Source organism: Dysidea avara, chromosome 1, assembly GCF_963678975.1.
Source record: "Dysidea avara chromosome 1, odDysAvar1.4, whole genome shotgun sequence".
NCBI classification, from domain to species: domain Eukaryota; kingdom Metazoa; phylum Porifera; class Demospongiae; order Dictyoceratida; family Dysideidae; genus Dysidea; species Dysidea avara.
The window spans coordinates 55,754,518-55,770,269 of NC_089272.1; the positions used below are offsets into that span (position 1 = coordinate 55,754,518).

Here is a 15,752-nt window from a genome sequence, read left to right on the forward strand (position 1 = left end):
GTGGTCTTCATTCCTGCAAATTGCTGGTGTACTTCTGGGCTCATCAATACATCATCAATAGTGTGTGCAGCAGATACAAAGGTTTTCCCGTTGTCTGATACCATTTGTACAGGTGCACCTCTTCTGGAGGTAAACCTCTTGAATGACTGAAGTGGGTAGTCATGTCCGGCACCAACTCCAAATGTACAGTACGTGTAACACAACAAGTGTACAAGGCAACCCGCAGTTCACTGTTCTCTGATCCATCTGACACCTTGATATAGAGTGGACCAGCAAAATGAACTCCACTGTGAGCAAATGGAGGTGCCTCTTTCACCCGATATTCTGGTAATGGCGGAGGGGGGTACTGCTTGGTAGTGGTGCCCTTCAAACTTATGACAAGTTACACACTGATACAAAACCTTCCATAAAAATTGTCAGCCCCGATACTTCGATCGAACTTCTGTTAAAGTACTCTTAACTCCACTGTGTCCGGTCCTCTCATGGGCATTCTCCATAATTAGAGTGGCAAAATGGTGCTGCTTGGGCAACAATATTGGGTGCTTCTTGCTGCTTTGACTAATTGTCCACCACATCTCCACACATCCTGTTGGTCACGAAATAGCTGTAATTGACACTTCCACAATCCAAACATAGAGTCGTTTTTCAGGTGTTGTGATAGTCTGCAACCCAAGCCATTTCTGCCTTGGCCATGTCCTGAACGGTGAACGGCATAGTCATGTCTTGTGAAGAACTTGAAGCAGAGAGCAAACTTCTACACATATAGTGTTGCTCACAGTAGCCTCTGTAGCTTGCTAAATTGCTGACATTCTATCACTGCCCCCATTGTAGGAATGGAGTTTGATACCATGAGACTGTGACTGTTGAGATGGTTGTTCCTATTCAGTTCTATTGTCTGTCTCTTCAATCTGCTGCTTTGGTGACATCTTGGGTAACCATTGTGGACCATGTATCCATGCTTGGTTAGACTGTAGTTCTCTAGAGGAGATACCACATGAAGGGAGGTCAACTGGGTTGTCCTTGTCCTTGCCTGGGCAGTGTAACCAGTTGGTAGCTGGTACAAGGCTTCCATTCTTTGCTCTCACCCTGGACCCAGAACAATGCTACACTGTACTTTAGAGTCTGTAAAACACAAGCCAAGTTGAACCTTAACAGCTGTCGTAAGAGCCACTTCAACATGTGCCATGAGCCTTGCCAGTAGAAGGCAAGAGAACAGTTTAAGCCAAGGTATCGTTGTCTGGACAAGTGGGGCCACCCTTGTTTTAGATGCTACAAATTGCACTGAACCTGATACAATATAGACATTAATGATGGCAGCATAGGCTGACTTTGAGGCATCACAAAACACGTACAAAACACAATCTTCCATAGTACCTGACAAAAAAGAACACCTTAGGATTGACATCACTACTCCTTGAAAATTAGACACTAAACACTGCCATTTACACAATAATCACTTGGGATTCAAGGCAGGAACTTCTCTACTATTCCCTGTCGCAATTGTTCCTGCATGATGGCATGGTACTCTCTTCTTACATCAGGATGCTGACAAAGTCTCTTAAGCAGTCCTTGGAGTCTCTTTGTTGCAAAGTGTAAATTGCTAGGCAACTGGATGCGGTCGAGACACCATGGCAGGCTCTCTTCATATCTACCACCTACAAACTTGACAGACTTCTTAAACTCTTCATAAACTGATGGGTTAATACCAAGTGATTCCAATTCCCAGAAATTCTTAAGTAAGTTGTCCAGGCACAATGTATCAGAGGATTGGATGAGCATTGCATGACTGAGGTACGAAGTATTCTGCTCAGTACCACTACAAACTGGACCTGACAGCACCCAGCCTAACGAGTATGAATGGCAGTCGGCCCACTGTTTCCCTGTATGGTCTGTCCAGTCACTAGCTGCCAGTAGTGATCAGAGCCAATTAAGGCATAAATCTGTAGCTCATCACCAATTCGGGAAGAGTCTACCAGTTCAAGATCAGTAAGATGGCTGTAACATCGTTTGGTACGGTTGAAAACAAAACATTGATGTGACCTCCCTCCTTGGGCATTATCGCAGCTGTGACAAGTTCTACCGTTTGTGTCCTTGTGGTCTTTGACCCAAATGTTCTTTTGCTGACCACCTCAGTACGTCCCGTCACCAACCCTAGTGTCTCCTTAACCCTCTCAGTCATATATGCTCTTTGGCTCCCAACATTAGCCTAATAGTTATCCTCAGGCTGGATCATTTGGCTTATGGATATATGCCTGGGCTGTCTGCAGTAGCATTGGAGTGTCAGCATTAACACAATATAACCCTGTAGTGGTGTTTGGGGGGGTATGCAAGTCTGACATTGGAGGTTGATTGGTGGGAATGTTACTGTGTTGTGTAGTGGGGTTTATAGGTGGTACCTGGTTACCTGCAGACTGGCTGCTGTTGTCACAGCCTATGAAAAAGACTGGTGTGGTGTCGACCATTAAAGAGGGGACATGAAATGGGTGATCAGCAGTCTTGACTCATGTGGTGCCGTTTCAGGCAGACAAAACACCTCCCTGATTTCTTTAAAATAGCTTTCCTCTGTGTGTCATCTGTAATAATTTTGCATGACATTGACGAGTAGTTCTGTCAGCAATAACAACATCTTGGCTTACCATCACCAGCCATCATTGTTGTGATGGTGGCTACTCCTGAACTTGATCCATGTGCATGTGAACCTGTCTGCATAAATGCCCTCTCCCTTGCACTAATTTTTCCTTCCAACAATATTCATTATCTGGCCAATACGCCATTCAGCCTCACCAATTTCTCTACTGACAATCAATCGGAACTCTTATGACAGTCTATTCTTGAATAGTGACAATAACAAATTACCACACGAGTCAAGTGGTACAGGCTTGAGTTCTAGTAATATGTTCGTGTGTCAAGCTATGATTAATGGCTTGTTACCAAACCACTTTGCCAGCGTGTCAATGGCCTCGATGTAATTTGGGGCAGTTAACTATAACCCGGCTGTAGCAGGAATTGCAGGACACTCTAATAATGACTATAAGTACGTAATGGAACTTGTCTACAGCAGTCAAGGTTGGATTCAGGTGAATTGACGATTCAAAGGAGCTCCAGAAGGTCTCTCATTTGGTAAGATCTCTTAAATTTCTTAGGCTTACATGTAAGCTTCTGCAGTTTGACCTTGGAGCTACTTGTTTCAGCGACTGCATGGTGGGTCAATGGTGTTGTAGTAGAACTAGTTACGACAGTTGCTGTACTAGTGTCGGGAACTGCTGTGACTGTGTGATGGGTGGGTGGGGGCACATTAGTGGTGGTGACAACTGCATAACTGGTAGTAACTGGTATTGTATCAGTTAATGTAGGTGCTGAAGGTTGGAGAGACACTATGTGTAGATGGCAGGAGATTTATACTGGACTTTTTTACATTAATTTGGTGTTCAACACAAAACACAACTTGCTGTATCTGCTCTTTAAATTGGTCAGCTTGTTCTATGTCATCTGCTATACCGTCACCTTCAACCATTGCAAGTTTGTCTTCGTGTAAAGGGCGAGCTTCTCATTTAATGAAAGTTTGCATTGCATCAGTCGATCAAGTGATGGTCCATCATCAATCTCATATTCTCCTTCCAGTTGATGCATCAACCTTGTAGCCGACAATCTGTGGCCTGCTCGCACTTTTTTTAGTCAGGCGAGGGCTTCTTTGTCATGACTGGTCACTACAGTTTAGTCTGTCAACTGGCAATCTACTGTTCTAATTAATGCTCACTGCTGGAACTATCCAAGTGCCGTATCAGGTTATCTAAAAGGAAGCAGAAGCGGAATATGCAGTCAGTAAACACGATTCACTACCCTGAGGTGATACCAAAGAAATATTATTGTTATCTGTGTGTTGTGTAATCATCTGTAACTTCTTCACAGTAAAAAACAAAGTAATAACAAATAAGCTGGTTCCTGACTTCCTGTACACTACATACATATGTGTCTGTCACACCTGCACTGGCTTTGTTTGGTTACACAACATACTGTTATGCTATACGTATATAAAATCTTCTTATTACATGTATCATCTTTTACATGTATAGCTACCTGCCAGTAGAGATGTCTGTCAGTAGTCAAGAACATTCCCCACAAGGTAATGGTAACCATTACATGAATTAGTTATAGTATAGAATTAACACATACCTTGACAAGTTGACATAATTATGTGTAGAAGCTCATAATACTATTCAATGCATATTACAGTATGCATATATTCATGTTCATAAGCTTCATACTTGACTGATGTACCAGGGCCTACAACATATACAAATGCAATATTTTCTACTGTTTAATTAGCTACTGTTTAATTAGCTACAGTATGTATGTGACACATTCACACCTCAGATCAAAGAGTTTCCTGGGCTACGTTTTGTATGTTACCCAGCTAGCCCTAGGCTACATATGAAATGTAGCCCAGGCTATATCTGAGCAGTAAATTGTATAGATGCAAATACACAAAAATTAGAATTAGTATAGGGAACAGGAATGCATGTATGTAGATATTGTTTTAGTACGTTATAATGGGCTACAAATACTTGTCCTTGAAGTTTAATACTTAGCTTTTTGCTTTAATTGAAGTAGTGTAAGTTAAGGGCAATAAAGTTCTCCATGTAGGTAGGATCAGTTATCAATTGTAAATACTAACTACAGCAACTCCTGCACCATAAGGCAGGTACCAGTACTAGTACATTTCTAAAATCATCCAGTAGCAAGCTGCAGTCTACCAGTCCGGCAGTACCTATAAGGATACGTCAGTTTATAAATATTATAAGAAAACATTGATAAGGTTTGTGCATGCAATTGAGCTCCAAAGTAGTGAGTGTACATACTGCTGGTAGTAACCTGTAGAAGACGGAATAATAAAACCACAGTAAATACCATTGTAAATTATACACGGCTAGCTGTACAGTAAATGCAAAATTGTTCCACACATAAACCACCATGCAGCGTACGTAAATAATTATACTACGTACATAGCTAGCCTCAGTATGTAGCTACGTAGCATACAGTACGATAGTACTATATAGTAGGGACCACAAAGGAGTAAGTAGGCAAGGCCCACGAAATAACATCACCCAAAAACCAGCTTCAATTTTCCCTGACGACGATGAGGCAGTATAGATTGGTAAAACTAAGCCCAAACAAGCTTTCAGATGGACCCAAAATGCTTTCAACAAGTTGCTACAGAATTTAAAAAATTATTTATTTAACAGAACTTTCTACTGATTGACTGAGTAATTACTGACTGATGCCTTCAGACTTGATAACGGTTAAGGTTACAGGCTTGATTTTTCACTGTTCAACATCGCTTTAGCCCGACAGGTGCCTTTTGGCATACATGTAGCTGACAATGAAGCATAATGGATGCTTCACTTTTCAGACGATAATTGGGGCTCACGGCACCATTTTAGATGCGGCGTGCGTGGGTTCACCAATTATAATAATTATTTGCAAAAAATCTAACAAAAAAGTACACAGAAAAATTTGGAATTTTCAACTAGAGTAGAGACCATAACACCTCGATGAAAAGTACTGAAACAAGCTGGAGTAGTACACAATATTAAATCACAGTAAAACAATAAGAAGTGTTATATCCCTACTGTGACAAATTCCATACATAATTACAATATGAGAACAATCAAAAGTACTGAGGTTTGTAGGTGTTTTACAACTGTAAAATGATACAATGTAATTATAAAAATGTTATTTCTATTTTGACACACACTGCATTTAATTGTCGCATACAAATATATTATACATTTTACAGCTCCACTATCAGTACATGATGTGTTTACAAAGTATCGTGGTGGCATAAAAAATATAGTGCAACTAGAAGAGTTCGTGGATCATTTTATATCAAGGAGGATCATATTAGCTAAACAGAAGGAATCAGTGACAATGGACTCTCTTCTCAGTACTATTGATACTGAACTTAAATGTGGTATTGATGCGAGCCTTCGTGAAATGTTAGACATTGTGAAAACTTTTGGTACCACAGAACCACGTTCTTTAGCTGAAGAAATTCAACAAGAGTTACAAAAACTTGAACAAGCAAAGTCACAACCGTCGCTGTCTCCAAGTCATAAATCCAGAGTTGCAGAAGCTGAAACTCTGAAATTTAATATCAATGATAGAGTAGAAGATATGTTTCTCCAACTCACTGATGCAATTGGTGGCTTTTTGAAATCAAGTAATTGTGAGTTTACACTCTTACGTGGTGCATGTATCAAGTCAGATAAATCTGCTGCAAAGAAAAGTAATATACCTAATGACCTCTTCAAGAAATTAAATGCGACCAATAACCTGGACGAGTTAATGGAAGTGCTAATTGTATCTCCCCTCTGCAACTGGCTGAATGTCCGTGTGTTTGAGAGAATGGTAGCTGTTTCCAACCAACAAGAAGCAAAAGAACTTATTGACAAGTATAAGACCATAATATTTTCCAAAAAGCTTGCGGATGTCTTACCCAACTTCACAGGAGTAGAAGTCCCTGGTAACTACTACGCAAAAGTACAGGAGAAGTGGAATAAAAACATAGAGGACATCACTCTTGGAGATGTTGCACATCACTGGTCCAAATTGCAGAACATTTTTGATGTTGATGACCTTGAGCTGCTACTAGAGAATGTGATCAAGGCCGACTCCATTGAAATTGTTTGGTTAGTTCCTGTTGAATTAGCATCTCATGCCAGACTATCAGCTTTCAAAAACTGGTGTGACCTAAAAGATGTTTCATACCTCAGTATTGGTGATCGTGTGATCAAAAATGATCAGTTAGAGTTTACTGAGGAGCACATATCCATTACTACAGGTATATTAACTTGACTAGCTAACTAAATGTTTATAGTTTTGTTTTGTAGCAACCCCTCAACAAGTGATAGATCACTTTACTGATTTTCTACTGGTCAGTTTAAATCAAGAATCACTACTACCTCTGATGCAGTCCCATGGTCTACTAACTGATCATGATCTTGAGCTGATCAATAGTGGTCCTACTGGTTATCACAAGAACCAGTTAATACTGGGATATGTTAAACAGATGGATGATCCCAGTTTGGAAGTTTTTATTAAACTACTACAGGAGAGTCACCCACATATAAGTATTCCACTTGATGATGGTAAGTCCATAAATTGTTACACAAGGATACACTGTATCTATATTGGGGATCATAGACGTTTGCACATTCTTACAAAAAAGACTGATGAGAAACCAACCATGCAATACTTTCACAGCTCCTTGGCTGTATTAGTTACGTAGTTAGGTATAACCAAGTTCAAAAATGCCACTACCAATAGGCTGGTACAATTAAATCATCTATCATGTCATAGAAAGCCTGTAAACTAGAGAGTGGGTTAGTTGGCTTTTTTAGGTTGAGTAATACTGTCATGTGAATATTAAAAGGTTTATATGATTGACCATATCGAGCCTGAACAGCATGAAAATAATTGTCATCAGTAAGTAGGAACCCAGCAGTGACACGAATCCCAAAATACTTGCCTTTGGAGTGGGTCACCACTGAATGTTGGCAAAGATTGTTTGGTGACTGCTTGGGGAACTCTACTACTATCGCCTAGAGTGTACGTACTTATATCCACGTGTGTCCAATACTTACGTGTGAATCAGCTGTAGCTAAATTAGAACTGGTTGAGATGGTCTGGTTGCTTGTCTCTGGCAATTGGGGGGGGGGGGGGGGGGGGGGGATTGGAGGTGTCACGGATGGTGAAGGGAATTGGAGGAGTTCTGGTGGAGGCAGGCCAGCCTTTCAAATAAATTCGACAGAAAAGCGATGTGCTCATCCAGAGTTATCTGATATGTATCAGCATTTGTTATCTCCTCAAACTCCTGCTCTGCTACTGTTTTTGCCCTCTGCTTAGTCAGGTAACCAGGGTTGTCAACACTAAAGAAAGGTGAGAATGGTGGTGTACTCAATGCGGTTTTGTGCACACTGGAAGACAACTGGTTTATCAGTCCGATAAATGAGCATAGATCAGTGTCACATGTTGATGTAGAATACCGAAAGGTGGCCTCTATCAATTTGGTATTCTTTACCTGACAATTGAAGGCCAGCAAATACAACCCTGGGCTTTGCACATTTCCATTTGTTTACTGTGTTAAGGGAAGTGTTGTACCAATTCCCACTTTGTAGGGAAACTGATATCCAATTTTCTATCCCATGTTACTGATAATTAACTGATAGCCAATTGTACTGTATGTAGATCTCTACAAGCTATACTTGTGCATACTCCACTAAAAGTACAGCTAGTAAAGCCAGTGCTGTTAGGTTGTACATTTACCTCGACTCTAAGCTGCCAATCAGACAAGTAAGCTAGGTTTCCTTTGTGGTTAACACAAAACCAAAGCAATTACCTAAGTACATGCCAGAGTCTTTGACACCAGCACTGAGGTTGCTGAAGCTGAATAGACCAATAATCTGCTAGCCACAGCCAATTACAAATGATTCTGATCATCATAGAAACATAATTATTGGCTTCTATGGATTACTGATTCCCATTATCAGTACAACTCTAGTTAGAGACAATATTCATATCTGTGCATCTCTGTATAAATTGATGTACATGAGTAATACATGTGTTCTGAGATGTTGTTATCATTGATGACAATGTCATCAACTATTCATCAAAAGCCTTAGCTCTGAAAAAGCATCTAGCATGCGTTGGTGGTTATGCTCTGATATGCACAATAGACCGTATGACGCACCAAGATACTTAAGATGTAATAAATAGGGACTCGTTTCCTTTAATGGGCATTGATTCAAAGCATCCAGCACTGTGAAAATGTGTACATCAGTGACAGCAATGTCGGAAGCAGCCTGTGTAGGTGTTTTGTGATTGGTAGCACTCATGTAATACATATAGCATATGACCAGACCTGTGAAAACAGGGCATGTGGACACAACCACACACTACAGCTAGGTCATATCTTAGCACTGGAACAGAATATTAACATTCTGTGACTTGCATCATAAAGCCAATGAAATGTGTACTTAGGGGTGAAAAATGCATAGCCATAAACAAGTGCATTAAAAGTCATGAGTCAAGGAAGTTTGAAAAAGCAGACAAAAAGCATGTGCCTGTTTTTTTCAGGCCCAGGCCCAGTAACATATATTGTTGAGGTTAAGAAGATATAATAGCTGTTTTTCTTTGGCATCACAACCATAAAAGCACACCATTTTGTGGGTTTGTTAACTGGTGTGGTGATGTTCTGCGATAAAAGCAAGTCCAATTTAGCCTTCAGTTTATCACGATAAGAATATGGGATGGACCTACAATATAGGGTTCTTAATCCGTCATTGGATGTGGTGAGTTGTCTTTTGGTACAAAGATGGTGGCATGTATGTTTAACTGTGATGGATGTTTTGAGTTCCACTGTGTTCTCCATGCTCCACAGTCTGTGTCCACTTGGAGGTCCAGCTTTGGCAGATTGCCAAGTCTGCAGGTTAAGAACTGGCTTGGGCCGATTGAATCATTGTCAAGTGCTGTGGAAGGGAATGTCCAAAAAATGCCTATGATACACAAATTTGTCCTAATGGGTGCTTCAAACTGGCACTAGGCATTCAGTCACCTGGTTTAAATAACTGTTATCAGAGGTCAGCTGCTCACACCACCATGTAGGAACAGCAATATTAGTCATGATGTATATGAATATATTTAGTGTGTGTATGCATGAGTTAGTCATATAATTCCTACACTCTGCCAGCTTTGATTTGTAAGTTTTGCAAAAATTGGACCTCGCATACATAACATGCGGAGATGATGATGATGCAGATAAAAGATAATGCATTTTATCCAATTTTGTGTATGCACATTGACATACATACGTACATATTTCAAATTTTTGCATAATTTTACAAGTACGTATTATATTTTTGTAGCACTAAATGCTATGAAGATTCTATCTAGCAGACAGTGTTTGTCATCTGATACTACTAACCCAAGTGTTGGTGGTGATGTCCCTCAAAACGTAAGCACTGTTGATGTACCACTGAAGTCTAGAAAGCAACAAGAACCGGATGCTATCAAATATTTCAAATGTTCAACTCTTAGTGAAGCATTTCTTAAACTTGTTGATGAACTAAACGAACTGTTTAAACATTGTGATCCTAAGATAATAATAGAACATTGTAGTAATCTAATGGCTAGTGATGTCTGTGATGTTTCACTGTTTCCTGCTGAGTTTATACAGAGCCTACAAAGGTACAATCATACTCCATTACTGCTAAAGGTGCTGAACTCATTTTGGACCTGGAGTGACCACTCCATACTCAGAACACTACTGGAGTTTGATGATGAAGCATTAAAACTGCTGGATGAGTATGAGTCTCACTTGGACCCATTACAGCGACTTTCCTCCTACCCTTTACCACCTCCAGCACCTTGTATGACACCTTGTGATGGTAGTACTCACACTGTATTGGCTGTCAAGTGTGCTCAACAATATCATCAGTGTCTCCTTAAATATGTGCTTGGTGTGCGTTCATTGCTTGTTAACAAGTGTGACATCACCCCTCACTGCCTACAGCTATTAGCAACAAAGAGTGGTTCAGCTTCAACTATTTTATGTTGGTTGATTCCTAACAGTGTTGCAACACTGATTTGTTCTAAAGTGTTACAGAACAGAAGCGCCTTTAATCATGAAGGAATCCTGGAAGTCTCCATCTTGCCACGAACATCAATCGCAACTGTAAGTTATTTTTATTGTATGAGTTATGTAGTCATGTATAGATACAGCTGTATGTAGCTACAAAAATATTGTTGCAAAATTTAGTAATACCAGGAGCTTATGAGCCACTGAAGGCGGCGAAAGAGCATGAAACTCAGTGCCATCACAATCCAAATTACATCACATCATTTGAAATAAATAGGATACGACATGCGCAAATATTATGTAATTGGCATGTGTCAGAATGTCCCAGCTGCTGTAGCTGAGGTGGAAGTGAAGACCAGTTCGAAATGCTAGAGGGCGCCTAACCAGTATTGGAGAGGAGTACACTTCACTCTCGCCATGGGTCACTGCCAGTCGCCTCCCTGTACTTCTGTGACGCCTTGGTGTTCCCTCATTGTTGAAGCTTGACACGTTTTAGCGACGGTTCGGTCATGTACTTAGGCCTCCCCGACAATGAACACGGCCCGCTATGGCTGAGCTCGGGACACTACCGTCCCTTGATATTTCGTCATGCGCAATTCCATTTACGGCTTCCAATAACGAGATTTTAGTTTCCTTATAAGGAAACTAATCGACAAACAATTTGGTTTGTGATGGCACCCAGCAGGCAGCGTAAGTTTCATGCTCCTTTGCCGCCTTTGACAGCTCATAAGCTCCTGGTGATACATATTAGTAAGAAGGAACAATATAATTGTACAATTAATTTGAATATAAAATAATTATGCTTTACACTAAAATAAGATTTTGCTAATCAATTCAGTAACATTATCTATACGTCATGGTGAAAACAGTTGTGAAAGCAAAGGTGGTAGAAAAGAAATGGTGATAGCAATGATTAACTACTATTAGCAATAGTATGCTTACGTACATAGTAGCAGGCACCATGAAGGCTTGCATATTCCACCAAATAATATTCAGAAACCACTCTACTAACAAACTTCATCACCCTTGTTAACAACACGACCTTCTTTTTAAAGCTATTGATTTGACCACCCACAATATTGTGCTATGAGCCCCTTTCACACCTCAGATCAAAGGAATTCCAGAGGATACAATTGTCATGTATACCTCTTCACAGGGATACAACTAAATGAACATTGAACTGTGTCCCAGAAAAGTGGTCGCACTTCAAAAGAGCAAGCCACTTTCATTAAGCAAGCATGACCTTTATGTGAATGCCAACTATGTAAAGCTCACACTGAAATCAATTATGGCAATAATTTTGTTAATGCTCACATGGATATGTCGTGAATTGGAGTATTGCCACAAGAATAACTCAGATAAAGTTGTTTCAGTATCCTTACCATTATGTGAGTTGGGAAACGTTGATTGAAGGTAAGAAATAGTCTTATGGCACATTCAGAAATGTTTGGCACGTTTTCGAATACCTACCATACCCACAATGCAGATACCATATATGACCATATTAAAGCTGGGCTCAAATACTCGCAGGGGCTCAAATATACGCTGGGTACAGCTAGGGGATTGTCATAATAAACGCCGGGGCTCATTTAAACGCCAGGATGCTAATAACATGCACTGAAATAAACGTATTAATCTGTTTGCATTTTATGACACCACGTGTCCGACTATGACTTCTCTTCTGGTGATGGCTACAGTGTATTCATCGTGGTCATTGTCATCTTCCCATCCGACTTCCAACGTTTCATCCAAATAGTTTTATATACATGGTGGCCTCGAACCATGCTATCGATTTCATAGGTACTGGTACTGGCACCTGTCATTCTCGTTCAATGAGTGGCTCCACGTGATAGTAAGAAATAAATGCCCGGGGCCCAAATTAATGTCGGTCTCTTTTAAACGCCGGGTCAAAAATGATCTATAGAAAATATACTCCCGGGCTTCCATATGGTCATATACAGTAACCTCTCTACATAATTCCTTTAGTATATAGTTTAATTGGTCTTCAATAAACAATGTAATAACATAGAAACACTAGTAAATTCTCCAAGATTCACCCAACTACGTATACTGTTTCTGTCATATCCTTTGAACTTGTCCATTCATTTTAACATGCGTTACCCATAATCAAGTCTTTCAGGCATGTATATAAACAAATCCAGTGGTTACAATATGCTGAGGTGAAAGTGTTACATAATTAAAAAAATTATTTTGCTGTAACTTGGTCACCTGGGATTTGTCTGATATGTATGCCCGCAGCCCTCGGGCTATGGGCATACATTTTAGGCAAATCTCTCATACCCATGTTACAACTATTACTAACAAGTACACAAAAATTTCTTCAACTAGAATAGGGACCATAGTACATTGATAAAAAGTACTGGAGTTAGTGTTGGGTGATATGGCAATTGTTGATCCCAGTACTTGGTAATGAGAAAGCATCCTGGTACCCAGTATTTCAGGGTATCCTGGAAATCAACTAATAACACACTTTTAATCAACCTGATACTTTATTTGTGACAAAAGCAGTCAAGTGTTAATCTGTAGTTACTGTATGTACTATCCAAAGTTGAGTATATACCACAAGTAAAAGTTACTCATGGCTAACAGGTTATAAATGCATTTTACTATGTACCATCTATGCAGATGATACAAGTAGTAGGTTGTAACCTGAAACCTCACAGTTTACTGTTAGGCTGGCCTTGTGGTCACATCGAAACCATAATGGTGTATACAAGTTGAGCTGGATCCTGAAAAATAGCTAAAAGTCAAAGGTGACTTTTTCTCAAGAGAGTTAACATTTCAGCCGACCAGATAATTAGCGGTGATAGCAAAGATGTCAACAACAGACATGCACGGTTTGGTTCCATTACAAGTTCGGGGAAAGGGTTGTAATGGATGCACTTTTATTACTTCCCCATAGGAAATGTACGGTGAAAATTTTGATTGGTTGTAAATTTAAAAGATTTTGAAATATTTTGTACGTCAAGCAGCACTACAAATGAGTTAAATTTCAAGATCATGTGAAATTGCATCCATGAGTTATTAAATGCTTTTGAGAATCCAACTCAACACGTTCATACTATAACACAATACTTAATTAACAGCCAAGAGCTGATGTCTGGCTTCCTTCATAGCACAACATCTCATTCCAATATTACTAGTACATTTGGAAGCCAATACCTTTCAAACAGTTTGATGAAAATGTACCACAGTATGTAGTATTTTCAGTATACCAACCAGCACTAACAGGACAAAAAGACGTAACACAAGGATCTTCATGGATTTTAAAACCGAGCAAAGTGAGGTTTTTCAAATCCACGGGTGCATGGCGACTTAGAAGAAAATGTATGTGTTTTATATGGAAATACATTATACTGTATAGCGGGTGTTTTTCGAAGGGAGTTTATTTTTGGATAATTTATTGAGAACATTCCCTTCAAAAATAAATTCTACAAAAATTTTATTTTGGCTAATAGCGCGTAGATGCAATAATTATAAGATTACGTATTTTCATAGGATCACGTGTTGAAACAACTATTACGTAGCTATAAAGCCTGAAGTAACTGTACACTTGACTGCTGTGTTGTATTTTAGTGCTGCGATGAATAGTTAACATCGCTACTTTAAGCCGACTGCTGGAGTTGTGAAACAACAAGATACATAAATGTAACTGCCTGATCCAAATGGCCATTTGTCTGCAGTTGTGCCACTTGAAGCTATAGGAGATGTCAACGATGCTTATTCCAAGACTTGTTCTCCCTTGTCTTCAAAAAATCGCCTCAGATTTGTGAGCGCCCAATGGAACACCTGTTCAAGGGGTGCAGATTGCAAAGCATGCTTTCACCTTTGGAATCAAGCAGCTATTCTAAGGTATGCAAGAGAATTTCAGACCAAGATTAAAGATAGCTCTGTCAGCACATGAAATGTAAAATGTGTAGCTGAAATGAAGCATCTGCTAAAGGAGAGTGGCAGAAAGAAGAAGGATGTTGAAGTTAAAAGTTGAAAAGAAGAATACCACCTCTTTTGGGTAAAGATTTAGATAGGTTACATCAAGAAAGTTCATGAGAAATGGGGGGAACGTCACTACTGCTGCTACTATACCTAGTGGTGAACAAACTTAATAATGGTGAGAGCAATGGTCTTTTAAAGAAAAAATGGTTGGCTTATTGAGCTGATTAGCATTTGGGCTAAGTCTCTATATCAGCAAATCAATTTAGTAAAAAGAAAGGTTACAATGTTAGCTAAAGTTGAGCTGTCACATTTTCAAAGAACTGAAACAAACAGTTCCTTTTACACATGAAAGCTGTTGATGATATGGAAGATGTGCCATCTGATCTCATTCTAAATTGGGACCACACTGACATCAATGTGGTGCCAGACTCACAGTGGTCAATGGAGGCTAAAGGATCCAAGAGAGTGGAGCAGCTGGTATCAATGATAAGCAGCAAATCACCAAAGTGTTTTGTGCTGCACTAAATGGTGAACTCCGTCCAATACAGCTAATATATCAAGGCTTGACATCTGCATGTCTGCCAAGGTTTGTGTTTCCCTAGACTGGAATGAGACTTTCACACCAAATCATTGGTCCAAGATGAAAAAGTACATAGAAAAATTATTCTACTATATGTTACAAAGAAGTGTAAAGCACATGGGAAACCTGACCTGACTTCATTAGTCATTTTTAATGAATTCAAGAGCCAAGTAATGGATCACGTTTACAACATGCTAGATTCCAACAATATACAAGTTGTAAAAGTTCCCTCCCAATTGTACAGATCGCCTTCAGCCTATGGACTTGTGCATAAATAAACCAATAAAAACTTTTCACGTGACAAATTTCAGAAGTGGTATTCAGAGCAGGTCTAATAGGGCTACGGTCAACCAGGAAATGTTGTGCCTGTTGATCTGAGAATGTCCACAATGAAACCACTGGGTGCTGGTTGGCTTGTTGGTGCCCACAGTTACATCAAGGGGAATGAATCCATGGTGAAAAATGGCTTTAAAGTTGCTAACTGATACAATTTAGCTGAAGCAAAGAACGAAGTGACATTGAACAGTGAAAAAAATCAAGCCCATAGCGAAAAGCCCTCTGCCATTATCAAGTTACACCTGT

The 15,752-nt window shown here is 39.7% G+C and overlaps 1 protein-coding gene across 1 annotated transcript in view; it reads left to right on the forward strand.

Moving 5' to 3' along the window:
* Positions 1-15,752, forward strand: part of LOC136236488 (uncharacterized) — a 34,394-nt gene that overhangs the window by 1,488 nt on the left and 17,154 nt on the right. Inside the window, exons 2-5 of the mRNA XM_066026647.1 lie at positions 4,074-4,123; positions 5,798-6,841; positions 6,891-7,148; positions 9,924-10,732. Of these exons, the coding sequence (XP_065882719.1) occupies positions 4,090-4,123; positions 5,798-6,841; positions 6,891-7,148; positions 9,924-10,732 (2,145 nt within the window). The 5' untranslated portion in view covers positions 4,074-4,089. The remainder of the gene's footprint in view (positions 1-4,073; positions 4,124-5,797; positions 6,842-6,890; positions 7,149-9,923; positions 10,733-15,752) is intronic.